General features: G+C 39.3%; 11 protein-coding genes across 14 annotated transcripts; 4 read left to right on the plus strand and 7 right to left on the minus strand.

The window, feature by feature from the left end:
* The first annotated feature begins 296 nt into the window (after positions 1–296).
* Gasu_15910 (DNA excision repair protein ERCC-5) lies at positions 297–3,157 on the plus strand. Its single transcript, XM_005707550.1, has one exon. The coding sequence runs from the start codon at positions 347–349 to the stop codon at positions 3,131–3,133; it is 2,787 nt and encodes a 928-aa protein (XP_005707607.1). The 5' UTR covers positions 297–346; the 3' UTR covers positions 3,134–3,157.
* A 4-nt stretch (positions 3,158–3,161) lies between these two features.
* Gasu_15920 (signal recognition particle subunit SRP54) lies at positions 3,162–5,006 on the minus strand. Its single transcript, XM_005707551.1, has 5 exons — positions 4,035–5,006; positions 3,827–3,981; positions 3,617–3,773; positions 3,447–3,560; positions 3,162–3,382 (listed from the first exon to the last, which is right to left on the minus strand). The coding sequence occupies exons 1-5, from the start codon at positions 4,918–4,920 to the stop codon at positions 3,246–3,248; spliced, it is 1,449 nt and encodes a 482-aa protein (XP_005707608.1). The 5' UTR covers positions 4,921–5,006; the 3' UTR covers positions 3,162–3,245.
* Positions 5,007–5,036: 30 nt separating this feature from the next.
* Positions 5,037–6,396, plus strand: Gasu_15930 (serine/threonine protein phosphatase Stp1). Its single transcript, XM_005707552.1, has 3 exons — positions 5,037–5,195; positions 5,239–5,300; positions 5,355–6,396. The coding sequence occupies exons 1-3, from the start codon at positions 5,049–5,051 to the stop codon at positions 6,271–6,273; spliced, it is 1,128 nt and encodes a 375-aa protein (XP_005707609.1). The 5' UTR covers positions 5,037–5,048; the 3' UTR covers positions 6,274–6,396.
* Positions 6,397–6,401: 5 nt separating this feature from the next.
* Positions 6,402–8,706, minus strand: Gasu_15940 (acetyl-CoA synthetase). Its single transcript, XM_005707553.1, has 2 exons — positions 7,295–8,706; positions 6,402–7,246 (listed from the first exon to the last, which is right to left on the minus strand). The coding sequence occupies exons 1-2, from the start codon at positions 8,584–8,586 to the stop codon at positions 6,478–6,480; spliced, it is 2,061 nt and encodes a 686-aa protein (XP_005707610.1). The 5' UTR covers positions 8,587–8,706; the 3' UTR covers positions 6,402–6,477.
* Positions 8,707–8,823: 117 nt separating this feature from the next.
* On the minus strand, positions 8,824–12,926 carry Gasu_15950 (DNA damage-binding protein 1). Of its 2 annotated transcripts, XM_005707555.1 has the most exons (11): positions 12,488–12,926; positions 12,222–12,439; positions 11,980–12,171; positions 11,286–11,933; positions 10,997–11,234; positions 10,485–10,945; positions 10,178–10,435; positions 9,999–10,128; positions 9,645–9,949; positions 9,315–9,594; positions 8,824–9,248 (listed from the first exon to the last, which is right to left on the minus strand). In XM_005707555.1, the coding sequence occupies exons 1-11, from the start codon at positions 12,840–12,842 to the stop codon at positions 8,947–8,949; spliced, it is 3,387 nt and encodes a 1,128-aa protein (XP_005707612.1). In that variant the 5' UTR covers positions 12,843–12,926; the 3' UTR covers positions 8,824–8,946. The 2 variants fall into 2 exon arrangements, with proteins under 2 accessions (XP_005707612.1, XP_005707611.1); XM_005707554.1 differs by having other exon boundaries at positions 8,824–9,594.
* Positions 12,927–13,076: 150 nt separating this feature from the next.
* On the plus strand, positions 13,077–14,227 carry Gasu_15960 (uncharacterized protein). The gene is made up of 4 exons (XM_005707556.1): positions 13,077–13,291; positions 13,339–13,738; positions 13,789–14,028; positions 14,081–14,227. The coding sequence occupies exons 1-4, from the start codon at positions 13,110–13,112 to the stop codon at positions 14,195–14,197; spliced, it is 939 nt and encodes a 312-aa protein (XP_005707613.1). The 5' UTR covers positions 13,077–13,109; the 3' UTR covers positions 14,198–14,227.
* Positions 14,228–14,231: 4 nt separating this feature from the next.
* On the minus strand, positions 14,232–15,596 carry Gasu_15970 (Myb-like DNA-binding protein REB1). Its single transcript, XM_005707557.1, has 4 exons — positions 15,378–15,596; positions 14,995–15,325; positions 14,359–14,941; positions 14,232–14,308 (listed from the first exon to the last, which is right to left on the minus strand). Exons 1-4 carry the CDS (start codon positions 15,535–15,537, stop codon positions 14,273–14,275), a joined length of 1,110 nt encoding a protein of 369 aa, XP_005707614.1. The 5' UTR covers positions 15,538–15,596; the 3' UTR covers positions 14,232–14,272.
* Positions 15,597–15,700: 104 nt separating this feature from the next.
* Positions 15,701–18,316, minus strand: Gasu_15980 (replication factor C subunit 1). Its single transcript, XM_005707558.1, has 5 exons — positions 17,202–18,316; positions 16,855–17,154; positions 16,640–16,804; positions 16,509–16,586; positions 15,701–16,457 (listed from the first exon to the last, which is right to left on the minus strand). Exons 1-5 carry the CDS (start codon positions 18,309–18,311, stop codon positions 15,834–15,836), a joined length of 2,277 nt encoding a protein of 758 aa, XP_005707615.1. The 5' UTR covers positions 18,312–18,316; the 3' UTR covers positions 15,701–15,833.
* Position 18,317: 1 nt separating this feature from the next.
* Gasu_15990 (uncharacterized protein) lies at positions 18,318–19,206 on the minus strand. The gene has a single exon (XM_005707559.1). It carries the CDS (start codon positions 19,042–19,044, stop codon positions 18,445–18,447), a length of 600 nt encoding a protein of 199 aa, XP_005707616.1. The 5' UTR covers positions 19,045–19,206; the 3' UTR covers positions 18,318–18,444.
* Positions 19,207–19,536: 330 nt separating this feature from the next.
* On the plus strand, positions 19,537–22,067 carry Gasu_16000 (ABC transporter, ATP-binding protein). Of its 2 annotated transcripts, XM_005707561.1 has the most exons (9): positions 19,537–19,972; positions 20,075–20,348; positions 20,402–20,618; positions 20,672–20,847; positions 20,896–21,050; positions 21,099–21,371; positions 21,427–21,534; positions 21,583–21,867; positions 21,934–22,067. In XM_005707561.1, exons 1-9 carry the CDS (start codon positions 19,610–19,612, stop codon positions 22,018–22,020), a joined length of 1,938 nt encoding a protein of 645 aa, XP_005707618.1. In that variant the 5' UTR covers positions 19,537–19,609; the 3' UTR covers positions 22,021–22,067. The 2 variants fall into 2 exon arrangements, with proteins under 2 accessions (XP_005707618.1, XP_005707617.1); XM_005707560.1 differs by having other exon boundaries at positions 21,583–21,947.
* Positions 22,068–22,101: 34 nt separating this feature from the next.
* Positions 22,102–23,106, minus strand: Gasu_16010 (3-oxo-5-alpha-steroid 4-dehydrogenase 3). 2 transcript variants are annotated; one of them, XM_005707562.1, is made up of 2 exons: positions 22,747–23,106; positions 22,102–22,687 (listed from the first exon to the last, which is right to left on the minus strand). In XM_005707562.1, the coding sequence occupies exons 1-2, from the start codon at positions 23,081–23,083 to the stop codon at positions 22,188–22,190; spliced, it is 837 nt and encodes a 278-aa protein (XP_005707619.1). In that variant the 5' UTR covers positions 23,084–23,106; the 3' UTR covers positions 22,102–22,187. The 2 variants fall into 2 exon arrangements, with proteins under 2 accessions (XP_005707619.1, XP_005707620.1); XM_005707563.1 differs by having other exon boundaries at positions 22,562–23,106.
* Positions 23,107–23,111: the final 5 nt, after the last annotated feature.

Here is a 23,111-nt window from a genome sequence, read left to right on the forward strand (position 1 = left end):
TTGAGTCGCAATACAAAAAAATTTTCAAAGACCTAAAACTTTCCTATTCTGAAAATTGCAAATACAAAAAGTATTTCGAAATATCTTATTCATCATACATGCATATTCTATTCTATTTGCACAAGAGTTGAAATATATTGGATTTGAGTTTTCTATGTGAATATGATGTTCTCTTTCTGAACTTTCCAGCTGAGCACTTTTCTTTTTTTGTACTGCCATTCGTTTGACGACACTCTGCCAGTTTACTTACAACGAAAATGTACAAAAGAGTTTTTGAAAAATTTCAATGCCATTTTCCATTTCGATTTCTCTAATCGACACTCACTTAACCTCTTTGTTGTGAACAATGGGAGTGAAAGGTTTATGGGAACTAGTCGCTCCCGTAGGTAGGCGAGTATCCTTGGATACCGTCAGAAACAAGACTTTAGCTGTCGACGTTTCTATTTGGCTAACCCAATTTTTATATGCTATGAGAGACTCGGAAGGAGAACTCATTCGCAACGCTCACTTGTTGGGTATCTTGAGACGTTGTTGCAAACTTATCTTTTACAATGTGACACCAATATTTGTTTTCGATGGAGCTACTCCTCAGTTGAAGAGAAGGACACTCAACTCAAGGCGGAATCAACGAAACAAACAGAAGGTCAAATTGCGCCGTCTTGCTGAACAAATTGTACTAAATGAATTGAAGTTGAAAAAGTTAAAAGAGAAAACACAAAAGGAACCAAAACGAACTGAGAACCAAGTTGACACAGGAGTTAATTCCCGTGACTTGTATAACCAATATATGGACACAGTTTTGAAAGCCACTTTAGAGAGGAATAATGCGGAAACTGAAAAGAATACTGAGCAACTTGACAGTGAAGCACTTGATGATAACCTGGAACAAAGAGACTCTATAACAGAAGAGCCGGAAATTGAAGCTCATTCCAACGAAACGGAAGAAGATAAAGACAAAGAAGATAACCTCACCAATGTAGAAGTTTCCAATTTATCGGAGAACACTGTTTCCTTTGAGAAAGAAGAGTACGAAGTGCCAAATTTCTGTGAAATGAGCTCAGACTCTCTTGCGTTACTGCCACCTGAAATGTTTGAAACAGTTGTTTCTGAAATTCGCAGTAGAGAAAGAAATCTTCACAGAGAAGAGTTTATAAAAGTTGAAAACAATCCTGCTGACTTTTCACAGAAGCAACTTGAAGGCTTCCTTCGTTTGTCATTGACGAAGAGAGAAGTTATGAAGGCTCGTGCAACAGCCTACTCTCATTTGGGACATGGAAGACGTCGCATTGCATCCGATCCTGGTAAAAACTACACGCTTACTAAAACAGTTGATTCAGTACCTGAAAATGGAGATGCTCTGGAGCCAAATGATTCATACCAGTTTCCTACTATTTTTCGAGTGGAAAGTAGCATAGACAATAATAACAACAAGGTCGATGAAGGCTTGGAGTGGACGAGATTGGTTTCAAATACTGAGAGGCACTTAGAGTCTTTAGAGAAAAGGGAATCTGTTATGGAATTGGGCAAAGGTAATGAAGAATTTTATGAAGGAAATCTGGAAGAAGAAGATGAAGATATCGAATGGATTGCATGTCCTCCTGACGCCAATTGCAATTTTGTAGAACAGAAAGTTTATTCAAAAGCTGAGGTGGAATTGGATGTCATGGAACAGAATGTTAGAGATGGAACAAATCTGTATAGAGACAATTCTTCTTCGGCTGAACTCGGTTTGCATCTGGACGAAGATAATACAGAAGACGAAATCATGACAACTGATATTCAATCGGCCATATATTCTTCGCTTGCAAATGAACAGTGTTCGGAGCGTAAAACTGAAACATGTGCCGATAGTTATCAGAACTATTCAGAAGATATCCCCAAAGTTTTGATACCGGATAAAGATGATAATGTGACGAGTTTACAAGTGGGAAAGGAGGATTCAGAGGATATGATTTCCTCGAAAGTTGATGAAGAGAAGGATTCTTTCTCTTATTTTGGGGATACTCAAGATACTTACTTTGAGGAATCTCTAGATGAGGAAGACAGAGACAGAGAAGTATCAAGAGACTTTATTTTGCCAGATGAAAAGCTGGAAAACTTGTTTCAAGAGTTTGAAAAGGAACGTAGGGAGTTACGTCAAGAATTTACTCATTTGAAAAGCGGATCTGACATCATTACTGATGAGATGTGTGAAGAAATTCGTGAATTACTTAGAATGCTAGGAATACCCTATATCCAAGCTCCAATGGAAGCCGAGGCTCAGTGTGCATATTTCAGTCAAGTTGGTCTTGTAGAAGGCGTCGTCACAGAAGATAGTGATGCTTTTCTATTTGGGGCAAAAACTGTATTTCGAAACATTTTTGAAGACAAGAAATACGTAGAACAATATGAAATGGAAGACATTGAAAGATATCTCGGTCTTAACCGGGAAAAGTTGATATTGTTATCTCTACTATTGGGAAGTGATTATACCCAAGGCATTCATGGAGTGGGTGTTGTAAATGCAACGGAAATAATGAGAGCGTTTCCAAGCTTTGAAGAACTCATCGAGTTTGCCCATTGGGCAAATCAGTTGTCTCTTAAAGAAGAAAGAATCTCTTTAGACTCAGAGGACCCCAACTTTGTCAAGAACGAATTCTTTTTAAAGCATCGCAAGATGAAAAGAAATTGGGTAATACATGATTCTTTTCCTAACAAGCATGTGGTTGATGCTTACAGGTATCCAATGGTTGACACCAGTTCTATAGAGTTTCATTGCCAAAGACCGAATATAGCGCAACTTGTTGAATTCTGTAGAGCCAAATTCGGTTGGAACTCGGACAAAGTTAAGAAACTGGTTATTCCTGTATTGAAAGCGTACGATGCAAGGAATCAGCGACAAACTTGCATCGAGCAATATTTCCATCCTATGCGTTTTGCAAAGATCAAAAGTAAGAGACTAGAAAATGCAGTTCGTGGAATTACAAGGGCAGTTGATGAGGAAATGTTTCTATCTCAAACGAGGGAGGAACATGTGGACGATGCAACTTGTGAAACTCTTGATGCAGTGTCCCCCAGAAAGAGGAAGAAGAAACAAAAGAAGAGTACTAAAGAGAGACGTAAGAAATCTTCATCTGTTGAAAGTGACCCATGAGATATCGGGATCATTTCATTTATTCAACACGTTTGCAGTCACAAGGGGAACATTATAAACATTTTACAATATAACGCGTTGTAGAAATATTGAATAGGATACAGAAAATTCTTCAACCTCGAAACTGTGAGGAAAATTGTTTCATCAAGTTTTGCAGTCCGGAAGCGCCTCCCATTTGTTGAAGCATCTTTGGATCCATCATTCGACTCAATTGTTGAGGCATATTTCTCTGTAATTGTGAAAAGTCTCCTAGAAAGTATTATTGAATGAAAATGTATACAATTGTTTCAATAGATATATATATATATCCTACCTGTCTTCAAAGCTTTGTTCTTTCCCACTCTACTTACAAGTTTGGATAATCTTTTATACTCTGCCAGTAAATCTTCTACATCCTTCACATCACGTCCAGAACCTCTGCCAATGCCTATACATCCGACTATAAGGCAATCCTATGGAAAGAATATTCACTAAGAAACTTACGAATCATTCTTGACTGGTTAAACTGAACTTTGGGATTGTCCAATTCATCATCAGTCATGGAGTTCATAATACTTAAAAATTTCTTCACACGAAGCGTACCCTCTCTTTCTTTACCTTTTGGAATAAGATCCTGCATGCCTGGAAACATAGACAATACCTATTCCAGCAGTGTAAAATATTCAATATTTTTATATTCACTTAACAACGAACCTTTCCCATGGGTCCCATTTTCAAGACGCTTTGAAACTGATCATACAAGTCTCGAAGGGTAAGGACACCTTCTTGTATTCGCTTTAAGATATCCGGATTTTGATCAACACCTGCTTCCTTTACAGCATTTACGAAGCCACTAATATCTCCAAGACCTATCACCTCTTTGAGTATGGGACAATCAGATCTCCGGTTCTATTATCCTTACCTAATAGACGTTGAACAAAACTTTGCGGAGCAAAAGGTTCCAAATCATCCAACATTTCTCCTGTGCCAATAAATACAACTGGACTCTTCGTAGCGCTTACAGCACTCAAAGCTCCTCCACCTTTGGCATGACCATCCAACTTGGTGACAACGACGCTGCCGACATTCACTCTCTGTCGAAAAGCAAGTGCTTGGTCATAAACTGATTGGCCCATAGTTCCATCCATAACGAATATTATACTGTTCGGTTGAACTGCTTGCGCTATTTGTTCCATTTCTTCAAATAATGCAGTATCTTGCTTATGTCTTCCAGAAGTATCCACTATAATAAGTTCATATTTTTCTTTTCTAAACAAATCAACACCTTCACGTGCAACTTTCACAGCGTCTGTTTCAGTATGGCTTCCATAAAATGGCACTCGAGCTTTCGTTGCTGACTGTTTCAGTTGGTCAAAAGCACCTGCTCGAAAAGTATCTGCACAAACTAGAGCAGTCTTCCAACCTTTCCTTTGATGGTAATAGGCGTATTTCACACAGGTAGTTGTTTTTCCATTTCCCTGCAAACCAACAAACATAACAACGTTCGGTCTACCTTTCTTTAAGGGAGGTGGAGAAGTACCGGGACTCAACATGTTGCAAAGCTCTTCAAATACCGCTTTTTGAATAAGTTTTCTACGGTTTACCCCAGCTGCCAGTTCCTCCAAGTTTACCTTTTTCTTTACGCTCTGTCTCAAGGCTTGAACCATTTTAACGTTGACATCGGCTTCCAACAGTGCTCGACTAACTTCATTGAGCATTTCATTCAAAGCTTCTTCATCTACAACTGTTCTGTTGGCGAGCTTTCTCAAAGCCCCCGATATTTTCTTTCCAAGTTCCGATAGTACCATAACTCTTACGTCGTCAATGAACAATCTCGTTTACCCCAAAATAAGCAATATTTGCTTATTCTTTGATCCGTTGGCCAATGTTTCTTCTATCACACTGAGTTAGTCACCATAAGAACCTCAACAAAGCAATGGAATTTGGTATACATTCTGTTGCTGGAAAACGAAAGCAAATGGAAGATAGGCACTCATCCCAAGTCATTCAGGTAGAAACCAAAAATGGTAAAGAAACTTTGGGTTTGTTTGCCGTCTACGATGGACACGGAGGAGATTTCGCGGTAAGTTACTTTTGTCTTGTACTTTTGGAAATATATGTTTTAGGCCGACTATTGTGCAAAACATTTTACCGAAACTCTTTTACAACATCCCCTTTTTCCTAACGAGTATGTTTGTTGAGTATTATCTCCTTCAGTTGTATCGACTGAGGAACCTCGTAGTATTCCCACAGCTTTGAAAGAAACTTGTGAGAATTTTGATGCTCGTCTATTGGAAGAGTCGTCGAAAGTGAAGACGTATTCTGGTTGTACTCTCAATTATTTACTAGTTGGTTCACAGTGTCTTTACTGTTGCAACGTGGGGGATTCTCGTGCAGTTTTATCGAGAAATGGAGTTGCTATTGCGTTATCAAAAGATCATAACATTTCTAATGCTGCTGAAGTTTCTCGAGTCAAGCAAGCTGGTGGGTTCATTACGCATCGAGGAATCAACGATTATATGTCAGTGACGCGGGCTTTGGGCGACTTGGATTTAAAAGGCCATAAACAGAAAGTGTTTCCTTGTCTAGATTTGAAAGCAGATTTGGTTATAGCTACTCCTGATATTGCTATGATCGACTTACAACCGGATGATGAATTTCTCATTATTGCAAGTGATGGTTTATGGTGTCGATTGAACGACACGGAAGCAGTCAAATTGACTCTCAAGACGTTGAGACAATACGCAAGTCCTAAAATTGCTGCCAAAACACTCATCAAGACGGCACTTTCCATGGGTTCAGTGGATAATATAACAGCCATAGTTGTTGTTTTACATAGACAGGAATTGATGAAAGATGTAACTGTACATGGTGGTAATATATTTGGTTCATTTCAGCGGTCTCGAAAGATGATGGAATATGATTCTTCAGATGATTCTGGACATGGACGTCGTTTATTTCTAAATGAGTTTCAGAATGGCAAAGGGAAAGAGATTTCGTTGCTCGGAAAGAACCCATCAAGTCACAATGATGATTCTCGCACCTCCAATAAAGATACTTGTAAAACATCATCTGAAGCAAGTAATCATAAAAAGGAACCCAATGCTTGGTCCCGTTTTGTGGAGACGTATAAGAACAAATTGAGTAAGCGAAAGGAATAATAATCATCTTGAATCAGAATACTCAGTATTATATGATATTTTGTTTGGTGTTTCTTTTTTCATTATGCAACTTGAGAAAAGTATTCACCAATATACAAAACCTATAAAAAGTTCTAAAGCCAAAAGGAAGAAACTTTTATCCATTCCATTCTCTATTAGAATAACACACAGCATTGTTCAAACACAATAACACAAAACAAATTATCATTTCCCATACAATTCAATAAGTTGAGCTACCACTTGTGGCTCTGCCAATGTAGTGATATCTCCAAGTTCCTCTGAAGAAACATGAGTTCCTTTCTCTGCAATTTTACGTAAAATTCTTCTCATAATTTTGCCACTTCTTGTTTTCGGAAGAGCAGGAGCCCAATGGATTACATCTGGAGTAGCAATGGCTCCAATTTCCACGCGAACAGTTTGTCGAAGTTCCTTGCGTAGTTCTTCACTAGGTTCAAATCCATCTCTCAATGTTACATATGCATAGATTCCTTGTCCTTTAATATCATGCGGCATCGGAACCACAGCTGCTTCAGCAACATAAGGATGTGAGACGAGGGAAGATTCGACTTCCGCAGTTCCTATACGATGTCCACTAACATTAATCACATCATCCACACGACCAGTAAGCCAATAATATCCATCTTCATCTACTCGGCAACCATCTCCACTCATATAATAACCTTTGAAAGTAGAAAAATATACTTGCTCCATTCTTGCATGGTCATTCAAAACGGTACGATGAATTCCTGGCCATGATCTTTTTATGCAAAGGAAACCTTCGCATGGTTTAGACAACTCCTCTCCTTTCTCATTTAAAACCACAGGTTCAATTCCAAAAAAGGGCAATGAAGCTGCTCCTGGCTTCATTTGAAAACCTCTTACAGGAGGTGGTATAATCATGTGACCGCCAGTTTCTGTTTGCCACCAAGTATCAACAACAGGACAACACTTATCACCTCCAACATTGAAAAACCTAAAACTGTGATACATATTCACATGAACAACAAATATTCATTCTTACCAATTCCATGCTTCTGGATTAATAGGCTCTCCAACTGTTCCAAGTACTCGAAGACTATTTCGAGGTATCTTGGTTACGTACTTGTCTCCTGCTCTCATCAAAGAACGAATCAACGTAGGTGCTGTATACATTTGGTTGACCTTGTACTTGTCACATATTTGCCAAAGACGACTAGAATCTGGGTGAGTAGGAACGCCTTCAAAAATAACAGATGTAGCTCGATTCAAAAGCGGTCCATAAACAACATAACTATGACCTGTGATCCAACCACAATCTGCAGTGCAGAAGAACACATCATTCTCTTGATAATTAAATGCATATTTGTGAGTAATCGCAGCATAAAGAATATATCCAGCTGTCGTATGCACAAGTCCCTTTGGCTTTCCTGTAGAACCTGAAGTATATAAAACAAAAAGTGGATCCTCTGCGTCCATCCATTCTACTGGGCATTCAGGTTCTGCCTTGGCTAATGTTTCATGCCACCACTCGTCTCTTTTCGGTTTCATACCTACTGGACACTTGTCACCTAATCTTTTAAAAACTATTTGTCGATCCACTAAATGACCATCTCCTCTTTCATAAACTAACTCTTCTGCAGCGTCAGCCAATGCCTTGAGTTCAATCACTTTATTTCCTCTCATTACACCATCACAAGTTATGAGAACTCGGCACTGAGCATCTAAAATACGACCAGCGAGAGCTTCCGCGGAAAAGCCACCAAACACTACATTGTGAATGGCACCAATCCTCGCACAAGCCAACATGGAAATGGGAAGTTCTGGAATATTGGGTAAATAAATAGCAACAACGTCACCCTTACGTACACCTCGTTTCTTGAGTGCGCTAGCAAGTCTCTTCACTTGGTCCAACATTTGTGCATAAGTGACGGTACGATGGTCATCAACCAAATCATTTCCTTCACAATAATATGCAACTTGAGAACCATGCCCATTCTCTACATGCCGATCCAAAGCGTTGTAACAAGCGTTCAGTTTCCCTCCTTTGAACCACTCGGAATATACTTTGCCTTTGCGGACATCAAAGTTGTATTCAAGCGTCTTTCCTGTCCATAGTTGATGCCAGGAAAGCATTTCCTTTGCTTTCTCAGACCAAAAGTCGTTGGGAGACTCGAGGGACTTTTTGTACCAATCCAAATATTCTTGAACATCTTTCAAGTGGTGCTTCGTAGCCTTTAGGTAAGTCTCAGGAACAGGTATCTTAGGTCCTGTTTCTGTCTTCACCTCAGCTAGACCGTCGTGCATAGCACTTATCATGTCTTCTGTTGAACTCATCTTGTCTTTCGAATACCTTTCGACACACAAAGGAAAACCCAAAAACGGAGTAGAAATTCTAAAAAAGGCAAGGAGATGCGATTTCCTTCTTCAAGAAGAATGAATGCCCTTCCGATAATCCCTTCCACGTGACATTTCAAAAAGACAGCTGTCCTCGATGCTTCTCAATTTCGGGATACTAAAACTATTATCCCATCATTTACGCTTTCTTCAGAGCCATATTTGCCATTTGGTTTCAAAACAAGCAAAAGATTTACTTTTATCACAAAATATAGTATATCGGCATGTTCCCAGTTGAATCTTGTACACATAAAAGTATATAAAAATAGCTTCAGAATAGGCTACTTCAACATTGGCCTATTAGTGTATTCTTGTCAACTCCTCCACCTGTTTAGCTAACTCTTCGACTGGAACATTCACCTTCTTTGCAACGAGTTCCATCTTATCACGACTCAAGTCCAAGAACCGTTCGATGAGATCCCCGTCCAGAAAATTCTTGGAATCACCTATCCTTCTCTCGCTTGTGAATCTTCTCCAATCCTCATGTTGAATGCCACCAACACCTTTGATAACTTCGTTCAACGCTGTCTGTAAAGAATGGAGGAACTGAAAGGTCTTTTCGTCGATGGATGCTATCACACCCAAAGCTCCATTCGCAGTTCCTAAATTGAACCGATATTTATGCATAAATAGCTCCTTTAAGTTATCATCAAAGCATATATACATACCATACAACAACGACTTTAGTATAGAAATTCCTGATTCTGGAATCTGCAAGACCAATCTTCCATGTCTAATACGATTGACGAGTTCCCCTAAATGATATTCTCCAACTTTCTCTAATCTAGAGCGTTCTTCTTCGGTCGATGCATCTGAATTCCGTTTCAAAGTGAACAAATTGAAACAATTTTCGGCACTTATATAGTAATCAAGGTCAAGCATTTCTATCACAGTTATCCAACTAGGATCGATATCTCGAGCAACATCTTCAATAGTACCATTCATTGGCTAATACTAAAATTCAATGCACGAAACTAACAACACAAAGACTACATTACCTTGTACGCAAGTAAGCTAACCGAGCGCACCAAGTCACCAATAAGAATAAAATCTCCCAAACACTTGATCTGTAAAATGAAAATGCTTCCGTGATAAGTGCATTCTTCTGTCAAGGTTCGAGCACCACTTTCGGTTTCCGACCATCTCACAAGTTTCAACATGGAATTCACGCTGGCAAGGATTTTTCCATTGAAAGCATCCATAGAATAGAGTGCTCCTTTAAAGGTGCGTTCTGCAACCAAAGTAAGACGCTGCTCTCGAACTGCAAAAACCAACATTCTTCCACGCGAAGGTTCAGGTTCATCTATCTCATTCTTCATCTACATCAATCTCAACCAATTAAAAAAACTCACCAGCATAAGAGTATGCCGTGCCTACAACGAAATAGTCCTGGTTGTCTTTTGCAGCAGCATCGTCGCCAAAATTCACAGTAATAACGGAACAAGGCGTTTCAAACTGTTCCAATTTGTAGGAATGTACAATCTATGGGAAGAGTCAGCAGACCAAAACTAGTTAAAAAGTAACCATTTACCTCCATCATCGTATCGTCAATGAGTCGAACATAACCCTCTTCTGTAGTTTCAGAGAGAGCTTCATTACCATCTTCCGATATTGTGACGACCTGTTTGGTTGTTAAAACCGCAAAGACATGATGTGTATCTAAATGTGCTATTCTTCTAGGCTGTTCTCCCAATGGAATGGTTCGAATGTGCAACTTTTGTATATTGTCTACTGTACCCAGAAGGAGCGAGCCCTCTGTAACTAAGGCCAAACAATCTGGAAACGCTTCCTTTCAAAAACGTAAGCATATCGTTGTGCAATAAGTGAAAAGTTCTTACGGAACTAAAGCTACAGACGCGAGTCACTTCTCGGAGGTTCACATTGGAGCATAATAACTTTCCACCTCCACTTGAAGAATGAATTACTGTTGGCCGATCGCAAGCAGCAAAAACATGTAAAGCATTTTGCGTTTCAAAGATGCTTAGGGATGCAGGTTGTGTTCCAATGCTCATTTGGCGCTGATCGTATAAGAACTTCTTTTCACTATCCGTATCTTTGGCTGACTTATCCAATCTATATGTTAATAGTCGACCATCTCCCAAAGCCGCCAAAAAGTAGTCCTCTCCATCCATGGTAACAAACAAAAGAGACCTCGCAATCACATCCAAACCCAACTTTTCTGTATGAATCAGGTCCAAGGAAGGTAAAGAATAGAAACGAATGGAGACTTCTGTCCACATTCCTACCGCAACAAAACTGGATGGAATAGCTTGCGATGCCAAATTCATACCCGCTTGCCCTATTCATTCAACTCTGTGATATTCTTACAACTTTCCAATCTAAAGCTTACCCAACGGTGAAATATCCAATGAGCAAATTTCATACTCCAAACTCTTATACGACTTTTCCATTATCCTTTTTGGATTTGCGTCGATGTCAAAATAAATAAGGTTTCCACCAGTCGTCGCTATAATCAATTGCATAGAATTTCCACTAGCAACCGAAATTCGAAATCCACTAGGAGGATGCCATTCATTTACGATAGACATGTCTTCACATGATATAAGGCGTGCCTTGGAAGGTGTAATCTAAAATTGTCCAAATAAGTATAACAAACGAATATTTCTTCACAAACATACTTGCACAATACAATCTCCGACAACATTTCCACAATACAAAGTGGGTTCCTGCATTTCAAATACCGGAAAATTTGCTTCTGCCATTAATTCGGTACTGACGAGCTCCAGTACTCGTGACTCGGAAGCAAATGACAACAACAACAAAGAATGTTGAGAAGATAGAGAGCTTCTTTTCAATGAAAAAAGTTCCTTTACTCCTGGAACTTCTACAGACGCTTGTTCGTGAATTCCAATACCATTTCGAATAATTCTTAAACTTCCATCTTTTGCAGCGCCTGAACATGTCACAACTTGGCCTTGACCTTGTCTCTCCGCATCCATCACACAAAAGTCAACAATAGGACTCAAGTTAGGATATGTTTCCATCACCTCAAGAAAGGAACCCGTTTCAGGATGAGGTTCAGATAGTAACCTAATCAGTTGGCTATCACCATGACAACTTCCAATATAGACAAAACCATTGTCTAAATAGTCGATTGTGGAAGGTAGTGAAGTCTCTCCTAAAGTTTGTATTTTCAAGCCTGTTATTTTTGTTTCAGTTTCGGTAAAGGTACTTAAAGAAGTGGATTGTTCCAAAACAAGTAAATATAATATACCCTTCTCGTCTCCCAGAAGATATCGAGTACCATCCTTATCTATTCTGCCGTACTACGCAAGGTGAGAGAAATACAAAACAAATAAAACAACAGCCTACTGCACGGAAAATAGTTGCAGAAACAGGTATAGAGTGATAGCCTCTCAAACCACTGCCTGAAATATAAGTGACCGTCTCTTGCCCAAGCACAACGACACCACCTATAGGTGTTGGGACAGGAATAAGCATCGAGGCTCCAGACTCTAAATTGCCTTGAAAAAGTGGTCCGTTTCCAAAGTCTTTATCTTTCAACTAAACTATTTTCAGTCATCCCAAGGTATTTCCCACAAACTGTACTTAACTGATACTGTATAAGTCTTCAAATGTCTGTTTTCTTCACTATCTGTATATAAGACAGCTATGGTAGGTTTGGAGTGTCCATATAGAAACTGAATATCTAGTACGTCCAGTTCTTCTAATCGTATATTGAAAGCTTCCTTCTTAAAGTCCGTTGGTATGACCTTAAACAGGCCATCGTACAAGTGCAAACCAAAGCAAGTCATAGAAGGGTCGCAGATACCTTTTATAGTTGAGAAGTACTTTTAACTGTCAAAAGGATCCCTCTTACCAATATGACCTGCTGAAGTGGGGTGCCCTATTCGATCATGAACATCACCTCCCGCAATAGTGTCACATTCCCCTGTTTGGGTGTTCCACCTCAAGACTGCAAACTTATACTTCTCGGTAAGAAAGAATAAACTATCTTGGAGGTCATCAGGAAATCTACAAAGCTTCATCACCGATATTCTTCCGTATATCGGCAGTTCTATCACTGGGACAAGACCCTCTGAAGAAAGAGAATATATCTCCATTCTCGAACACTTTCCGAGTATAAGGTCCCTATTATTTGGGCTAAGGAACGATCCAACTGCTGCATGAGTGACTGCTGAAGCTTTATGAGCTGTAACTACGTAGTTGTACATGATAACTTGGATGCCTTGTACCGACAGGCCCTTCAATAACTACAGAAAATTCAAACAATTTAAATGTTGATGATTTGTATTGGAAAGGATAAAACATATAATCAGCATGCCACTCTATGGAGATATTCACGTGGACAATATATATCAACTAAAACTGAACATGAAATGATGCCATAACTACATGTGGGTGTCATTTTCTATCACAACAACAATACTATAAATACTTTCTCGGGAGAGCCGATTTCATTGATTTTTGTGTAAAGTTGAATGAATTTTGGTTCAGCTCCAGAGTTTCATTTCCGACTCTTAGGAGACTTTGACAGGTCTTCACATAAGTCCGATAACACACTACTGAATGAAATAAGCACTAAAATAAACTCTCGTCCAGAGGAGCGTTTTGAAAATACAGGTTCTCTTGAACAAACCAGTTGGAGCTGTACCCTACGTTGGTAAGTTTTGTATGCCCGCAAACCCTATGAGACTTATGGGTCGACAGGTCCAATTTGGGTCCTTTCAAAGGAGTAGGAAGAAACAAGAAGGAAGCAAAGGCGGAGGCTTGTAGACTGGCTATGGACGCTATAGAGGAAAGGCGTCGATATTATTTGGACTTGGTCCAGTCAGGAATAAAACAAGTATCCCAGACTGACTCTCGAATGCCACCCTTTTCAAGTAAAGTGCCAGATACCATCTTACAATACTTGAATGAAACAAAAGCATTGGAGCGAGTTTCAAAACGGGACGCAACCGAAAAGCAACCTGGGAACGCTGGTGGAGTTGCGGAAGTCAGTTTTGAAAGTGATTTGTCGGCCTTTGTTGTGGAGAAGCCTTCATACATTTTCATGATCGACCTCGACAACTCCACTCATCTGTTAAATTGCTTGATTCAGGACTGCAAGGTAAAAGCTGTCTCCTTGTTGAAATAGGAAATTTGAGCTCTGTCCTGTAGAAATACCGATTAAGAGGTGTTTTACTTGAAGGCTATGCTGGTCGAGTATATGAAAACCCGAATATTCCGGTTATAATGAAAATTATCAAGACGCAGTCGAGTGTCAAGAATGCCGCAGATTTTCTAATGGCCTATCGTGCAGGGATACGTGCTTGTGAATATAAAGACAAAACAGAAAAGCCAACGATTGTCATTATAAGTAAGGACTTTGGGCTTGAAGCTATCGTTGTTATGTTAAAGGTTCGTCCCATTTGATTTCCAACCAGCATAATGTTTATGAATGTTATGTTAGAAAGAATTATTTGCAGCGTATTATTGTTGTTCGTCAGGTGAGATTCGAAAACTCTTTGAAAATTGGCAACCACAAAGCAGTGAAGAGGAACAAGCACTCGAACAAACTCGCGACTGAATTGGAGTCACAATCTATCCGTGCGACACATTACTAGTTATATAACGTACGTCTCGTTGTCTCTCTTGCAAACTATTATAAAGTTGTCGAATGCATTCTCGAAAGGACATACTATTTGCGGAATTCTTTCTACTTAAGTATTCAGGAACAAACCTTTTAACCAGCAGTCTCCATCTTTCATATACCTGCTCCCTTGTTCGTTGAGGGTCCAGTTCTGCCCATCTCACTTCTGATTCATCTTCAACATCCAAGTTGCAAAGTCTCTCTACAAGTTCCAAGTCAGACTCCGGGTTCTGGGAAGGAAAACTCATTTTCATCGCACGATTGAAATAAAACCGTCGACACTGTCGATATGAACGAGTTCCCATTTTACTTGCAACTTCGGTCCAGTCAATTTCACCATTGTGCGCTTCTCTGGATTGCATCACAAGCGAAAGCAATAACGCCTCTTCTTCATTAGTAAAACGTCCCTTTCGAATTGCTTGCGGTCTAAATCCAGAGGTTCTGAGAACATCTCGCCACTTGTCTCTGCAGGCACCTGGAAGTCGACCCAACTCTTCTCCAATTAGGACCCATTTGGTTCCATGTTTTCGGATGAGTCTGGCGAGTTCTTCAACTTCTTCGTTGGACCATAAGCTCTTATAGTTTTTGGGTTCCAGTCTTCGTTTAGCGTGGTCATACACTGACTGAGCGGAGCGTCCTGGAACGTGTGCCGCTACTCTCACCCAAAATCTCTTGGGCAACCTTCAAAACTTTTCTTAAAAAGTACAAAATTAACAAAAGCTAGTATAACTTACTGGTTCTTTTTTCTGGTTACAAATTCTTTTCTAAACTCAAAATCATACGGTAAACCTTCTTCTTGGAGAACCGCAATCATACCAGTGTCTACCAAATCTCGTTCTTTCTTCGAAAAAGTACCCTTCTTATGCTGTTCCTCATACCAAGCACCACTACGAGTTGTGCTTCGTTTTACGCGAGTTGTTGCTGTGTCGTTAAAATGGGATAAGCTTGCTTCCAAGTAATCCATCGTAGTCCCTTGCCGCATAGGTACATCGCCATCGTCCGAAGACCGGGAAAATGCTGAACTTAGTCCCGGGAACGGTAGTTGTTCGACTCTTCCACCCATCTCTACTCCAATTGGTTACCACGTTATTTGATTAGCTAGATAACGAGTACTCACCACTCAAGGGAGAAGCCGAACCACTAGGGGATAAGGGAGGCATACGAAACGTATTTTCAAACTCAACGCTGTCTCCATAGTTTGGAAGCATTCTTGTCTTTTTCGACTGTTCTACGGCAGAACTTAGTGACGAGAAGAGACTATCGTTCCTTAAAGCCATGTTTGTTTGAACGCCGTACTCACCACCCCCTCATGAAAACGGATGAAGGTGCGTTACAATGTCCCCCACTAGAGAGAGTCGAAGCGCTTTTCGATGTCTTTTGGAATACATCAGAAAAATTATTCATCCTTCCTTTCTACAAGAATAGTTTTGTTCCTATTGTTTGAAAACAATCCTGTTTATAAACTCTACTGATTTTCCATTTGACTTGGAGTCTGAATTGTGTCTTTGTTCAATAACGAGTCTCGAATAAGAGATTACAAACTTGGAAAATATTGAATCTTCATTCTTTTTCTTCACTTCTTTCCCGTGCTCTTTTTGTTCTTCCTCATACCTTTTTCCACCGTTTTGGAATTCTTGCTGGATACCTTCGAAGAGGAACTTGGTCCTTTCGAACGAACCAACTTGGAAGCGATCTCTTCCTCATCATGCAAAGTCATATCTTGAACGTCTTCCTCCTTTTTGACCACTTCAGTTTCCTCTTGCATCGACTCTCCTTCTTCCACTAAAGCGCTTTCGTTCACTTTATGTACTCTTATGGCAGAAGCGGTAGAAACTCTATGATCTCTGCTGTTGTATTCCCTCGTAAAAGCAGTTTTCGTAGCAGTTGGAATTTTATCCAACTCAGTGTGACCTTTTTGTTCTAAACTTAATGACATCAAAGTATCCCAATCATCCTTGGAGAGATAATATGCGTCTAGCCTCTCTATCACATCTGAAACACCATCTTTGCTATTCACCAATGGTGCCGATAATATGCTTCGCAAACAAGGGAGATATTCCAACAGGAATGCATGGAAAGAACCCGATATATTGTTACTCATTCTCATTTGTAACTCCATGGTTAAGCGTTTGTTTTTGGAGCGAGTAGAATTCTTTCCCAACCACGAAGGAAAGTGAATCATATCTCCAAATGGTCCCTAATAATCATTTATCGAAATTAACTCGAAACGAGGATAACAATAACATACCTGAAGCAACTGTCCAGGATAAATTCCAGAGAATAATGCTTGTACCGGCATCAAGTTCCAAGCTTGTTGGCGACGAATCTGTTGTTTTGTATTCATAACACGAAAAAAAAGCAAGGATAACTCAGACTTACCAAATCATTGAAAATATCTCCTTCTGCAATGCTCGTTGAGGCTTCAACAAGTTTCTTTAAATCTGACGCTTCTCTGCTAATTATGTAATTTTCTGCAACCATCAAAGGCATCAAATCTGGATCCATGAAATAGTTATCCAAACGTCGACTTAACCACTCTCCAGGCTATTAAAACATTACATTCTATCCAATACAAAAGTAATGACAATGCTTACAGAAAAAAGACTTTTCACCAGTTCAAAAATACTCATTTCTTCATAAGTCTTTCCGTCCTGTTTCATTCTTTCCAAAACATCCGAGTAAGTCAAATTTCTACTGTGCGACCTCCAGCTCTGTAACAAGTTGAGAATCTGTCTCATGTCACCATGACAACTCTCTACGATCTTTTCTAAGGTTTGTGTGTCCACGTTTTCAAATCCTTCCTTTTTACATATTTCCAACAAACGACTACGAAGTTGACTTGCCAAAGGACGTCTCCATTTCAGCTTGAGACAATAATTCGCCAAAGACCGAACCTTTATCTTGATAAGTCCCATTTCGATAATATGTTTCACATGCTTACTTTCACACTAGAATCATCATTACAGATACACACTATAGGAACCGAAGTTTTCTTAATCAGTTGAATGAGTTCTTGAATTCCACCTCGATCACCAGCTGACATGCCATCCACTTCGTCCATAATGATTACTGAACTAGTAGTCTTATCTTTTCCGAATTGATTGAGAGTTTGATTATTTATGACTGAGCCGACTGTAGAAGAAACAATTGCACGATTTCTGGTGTCGCTTGCATTAAATTCCATAGGAAAGTAGCCCAACTCCTTCGATACTAATAATGCTGCTGTCGTTTTGCCAATTCCGGGAGGCCCCGAAAGAAGCACTGCTTTGGGACTACTCTTTCCTTTGTTTTTGGAGCCTTCCTGAGATAAAGAAGCAGCTTTCCAGTTAACCAACCATTCTTTTAATGACTTGATAGCCCCAGGATTGGCACATAACTCTGACAGATCGCAAGGTGCATATTTGTATGTCCACAATTCAGAACAAGTAGCACTCTGAGCAATATTGTTATCAATAGTTGGCTTCTTTTGTTTGGTCTCCTCCAATTTTGTTTTGGTCTCGACTTGTCCCTTCCAAATGTTTGCTGTTGACCTTGCCCTGATCAAGTCAAACAGTCCATCTTCATCAATAACTTGAATCTTCAAACTAGCAATTTTCGCCATTTTACTCTCTCCCGGTTCCAACCCTACTACAGCAAAATTAACAGATTTGCTGGGCGAAGAAACTACTCTTCCCCCTAAAGAACGAATGAGGTCGGTACATTCTTCGCGTTCTAGAGAATCTAAAACACCAGTTATACAAAAGGTAAGTCCTTGTAAACTTTCAGGACTACCCGTTGGTACAGCTTTCTTTCCTTTGTTAGGGGGTGAAATGGTGTGCTTCCAAGGACCTTTTTGAAAGTATTTCTTTGACTTCACAATAGATTCCTTGGGACTGGGTGGTTCCGACTGTTTGGGCTTCTTTTGGGTAACGTCACCAAGTTCTTCTCCTATAACGTTGTCTTCTTGTCCTGACCAGTTGGCTTCGTCATCGCTTTCGGATATACGTTTATGTATCCTTTTCCTCTTTGCTGGCGCTATCTCACCAAAAGTTGAACTTTTCTGTCGTTTCATAAAATTTCAAAAATAATTCTTTTCATTCCAAGAGTTTTCCTTTATCGACACTCAATTATAACTGTATACATATACATTCATATCCTACTAAGTTTTATCTATCAGGTTCTACGTAAATAGAATAGAATACTTCTCAACTTTCACTATATGCAAGATTCAAACCCAGTATAGGCCATAAAGGAGGAGTCCTTTCACGTACAACTTTCACAAACTCTGCGTCAATACTTGCCTCCAGTTCTTGTACTTCTTGTTGAACCCTTTCGGTTTCCAATAGATTAAACGGCAGCTGTAACAGGGAATCGCAGTGAACACTCTCACTTGAAGAAGGACTGTACCCACGGTTCGTTTTCTTTTTCCACTCGTTTTGTAACTTACGCTTTGACTTGGTTTTCATACCAGAGCGGTATGACTTGTTCACAAAACGAACGCTCTTATCTTCCAAGTTAATATTTGGTGAAAAGTGAGATAAAGATTCTGTCAGCTCATGTTGTTCGATTGGAAGTTGAGCATTGCCACCACTACTTGTCTGTAGACAACCTGCCAAATAGCCATCGTGGAAACCTTTTTTCTCCAAATCCTGTTCATAGTTTATATCTACGTTGTTGTTTTCTACACAAAAATAAGGTGAAGTCTCTTGGCCTTCATTGCTGCAAACGAAACTTTGTGTTAGTGGTTGTAACAAAAAAGGTTCCCAAGTTTTCCCGTTCCATCGACACCAGTAGGTACTTCCCATCTACTCTTTCAGATAAAAAAGCTTACAAAGGGCAAAGGACATGAACAAAGTTTTCGAATGATAACTGAAAAATGCGTTTACCCTGAAAAGGCGAAGAGGGGAATTGACTTTTACATGACTTTCTTTCTATTGCGATCATAGCAATTTGTCAAACACTAATTTTGTCTTAAAATATCCAATTATGGACTAGATTAGAAGTCAAAGGAATACGTCCACACTCTTCCCATAGTGTGGTTGAAAATATAAGAATCAATAATGCAGGTAAGACTATTTGAGTATGAGAGGGATATCATCTAGAATGGATGATACACACCATAGAAATGTTACTTGAATGGAACAAAATGCCTTCCATTAGAACTTCTCATAATTTCTGGTACAAATCATTTTGGGCCACTCACTTTTGCGCATTCATTTGTCGTACAAATTCTTTTGGGCCACTCATTTTAGCGCATTCATTTGTTATATATGCTCTTATCATCTACGAATATTTGGTTATTACAGAATTGGTGTTATTACAACCGGTGAAGTTAACGGAATCCAATCCACAGTTTTCGAGTATTCGTCAATGAACGAACCACAACTTTCTTCTATTCATATCGATAACGATGAAGAGGTACCTTATCTATCACAAACTTCCAGCTTTGAGCAGCAAAGAATACAAGTATGTCTCGAATTTCAAGATGTACACTTTGGGGTGCGCCAATCAAAAGGACTTTTCAACAGAAAGTCAATAAATAAGGAAATATTGAAAGGAGTTTCCGGAATAGTAAAACCTGGTCAACTTTTGGCCATCATGGGCGCTTCTGGTGCTGGAAAGACGACACTTTTAAATGTATTGGCAGGAAGAATGTCTTCTTCTGGTAACTATTTTGCGAGTGGAAGTGTGAGGTTGAATGGAGAAAAGAGAGAATTTTCTGTTTTCAAAAAGGTATGTGCTATACGGATATTTGTATTTCAGATGTTGGAGAAAGACAGAATGAATCTCTTTTGTGTGTATTATAGTCTCATACTCAATACTTTTTTTTTGTAGATTAGTGCCTACGTAATGCAAGACGACAACATGTTTGCAGAACTTACAGTGGAAGAACAAGTAACCTTATCTTGTTTATTAAGACTACCCAGTAGTATGTCCATAGAAAAGAAGAAACAAAGAGTTCAAGAAATCATTCAAGAGATGGGTTTATCCCATGTGAAGAATACCATGATTGGTTCTGAGACAAAGAGAGGAGTGAGTGGAGGTGAAAGAAAACGCGTCAGTATTGCTACGGAACTGGTCACCAATCCATCTTTACTTTTCTTGGATGGTACGTGGATGGGGAAAAAATACAGTCAGAGTTGCTTAATTATTTGATAATAGAACCTACTTCTGGTTTGGATGCCTTTAATGCTCGCAATGTGATGCAAGCATTATTGAAACTCGCACAGTCTGGGAGGACTGTAATTACCACCATTCATCAACCGCGGAGTGATATTTTCAATATGTTTGATATGTTGATGTTATTAAGTGAAGGCAAGGTAATGTATTTTGGTCCTGCTAAGGATGCTGTATCCTACTTTACAAGAATTGGTTATTCGTGAGTGACTGGGAGATATAAATTAAGCAATAAACTCATGTTATGTGAAATAGGTGTCCGGAACATTACAACCCAGCCGACTTCTTCCTAGATACCATATCACGAGATGGCCGTAGTGCCGAAGCCGAGCAAGAATCCGAGAAGAAGATTGAATATCTCTGGCAATGCTTTGAAGAACAGGGAAAGCAGTTTTCTTTGGAACCTTCAGAGAAGGAGTTAGAAAAAAATGGTATGTGAAAGCTTCGTATTGTCTGAACTCGATTGAGAAGATTCTTAGATGTGCAAGTTTACATGAAACCCTCCAAAAGTGAGCTGAATAGAGAAAAATTTGCCAATTCGTATATGTTCGAATTCATGTTATTGGCCAAACGTGCCTTCAAATTGGAAACGAGAGAAAAAGCTTCCAACATTGCGAGAATCGCACAGACGCTAGTGAGTATCTTGCTTGTCTCTTCAAATGACTCTATAACAATGACATAGTTCTTTGCCGTGTTTCTTGGTCTCATTTGGTTGAACAAAGGAAGGAACATTTCATATCATGACTATGATGCAATTGCAGGCATCTTGTTCTTCTTACTCATTAATCAAAGTTTTATCAGTGCATTTGGAACAGTCTTTGTTTTGCCACTGGAACGAACCATTGTATTACGGGAAAGAGCTAGTGGCATGTATCGAGTCTCTGCTTACTATTTGTCCAAGACATTAGTTGAGTTACCAAGAAATGCCCTGCTTTGCATAGTCTATATATTACTGGTAAGTTTTTTGTTTGACATTCAGTTGATATTTGTTTTTGAAGATGTTTTACTAGTTATATTGGATGGTGGGCTTACATGCCACTGCCAGAGACTTTTTCCTCAGTTATGTCATAGTCTATCTGACCATTTTAACTGCAGAAGGTTTAGCTTCGGCAGTTGCAGTAAGTTTTACTCTTAGTTAGAATGACAGTTTATTCCTTGTTGACTAGTCAAGTGCTCCCAACCCTCAAGTTGCATCTGCCATTACTCCTGCCTTTATTGTCGTCTCACTATTATTCGGTGGCTTTTTTCTTAGCAGTGGACAAATTCCCAATTACTTTATCTGGCTTAAATATCTATCCTTTTTCTACTACTCTTATGGCTCTCTGTTGCAAGTTCAATTTGAGGATTGGAGATTCTATAATGGGGCATCATGTCCTGCCGATGGAGTCTGTACTGGTAGTGCAGTTTTACAAAAGCTGGGTCCTAGTCTACCTCTTGGAGGTAACATAGGTGTGAGTATATTTCTTATCTATCCATGTTTGTCTTATGAAACACCATAACTAACGACGAATCTGTAGTTGCTCATTACGTTGCTTATTTCCTTCCGAGTTTTGACTTATGGCATCTTGAGGTTGCGAGGCCCCCGTTTTGATCAAACTCTATAGCATAATCATATCTTCTACATTTCCTTCGCGTTGTATATGTAATGGATAGTTGTCATTGAATGAATAGTATTGCTCTCTTTCAACATCACCACAACCAAGGTATCAATATATGCCAGTGACTATTCACACATTCTATACCAAAATAACTTTGATACCAATGCCAACATTCAATAGACCGACTTGTCAAATTGAGCACAACAAAAACAAAATTCAGAAAACTGTTCCTTGAGCCTCCCTTCCCCAAAACCTATCAAAATCACTCTGAATGAAAACCAAGCCCAACTACCACTCACCAAAACTCCATATATGATTATTTCCAACATATAATGTGGGCAAACAACATATCGAAATAGTCCTCGGTATGGAATATAATAACGCTTGTTGTCTGTTCCATCCTTCCGTCTCAGTTGTGCCAAGTGCTGATGACATAAATACTGTTGATAATTGCTCCATACAAAAACAATAAATACCAACGCAAGCCACCCTTTAGAAAGTGACCAATAGGGATGGTCATCATGCCAACAAAAAGTACAAGCAGCGAACAAATAATAACTTGTACCTGCGAACCAATGCAACAAGTGCATCTTTCTCTTACTATAGACCTGCATGAACAAAGATTCGTATAACCTTCTACTCGTATGAAGAAGAAATAACCAACTAGAACACACTACATTTCCTTTGAGACAAAATATGTCAACTTTTTGAGTTTTCTTCTTTCAACACTACCTCTTCTCGCCTTTCCAATCCCATGGAAGTTTTGAAAATAGAATAAAACCAACGAAGCAATGCAACCGATGCCATAAAAATGGGTAAATCCTGTACGGTATTCTATTCTAGAAGACAAAAGATAGGATAACAATCCTGACAGTGTCTTTTCCATCAACGAAAGGTTTCCTTTTTGAACAGTCATATTATTTCTTTGCAATATTTTACACTTTTCTTCTTCTTCTCTATATACTATTCTTCCATAAGATATGATGTGACTCCAGGTGGGATAAAAATATTTGCAAGCATAAGCAACAAGAGCAACCAACCAGAATATCGTCACCAACTCATCCAACATTTTTCCATTTGATTTTTCATTGACTTGA

This window comes from Galdieria sulphuraria (assembly GCF_000341285.1).
Source record: "Galdieria sulphuraria unplaced genomic scaffold scaf_10, whole genome shotgun sequence".
Taxonomy (NCBI): domain Eukaryota; phylum Rhodophyta; class Bangiophyceae; order Galdieriales; family Galdieriaceae; genus Galdieria; species Galdieria sulphuraria.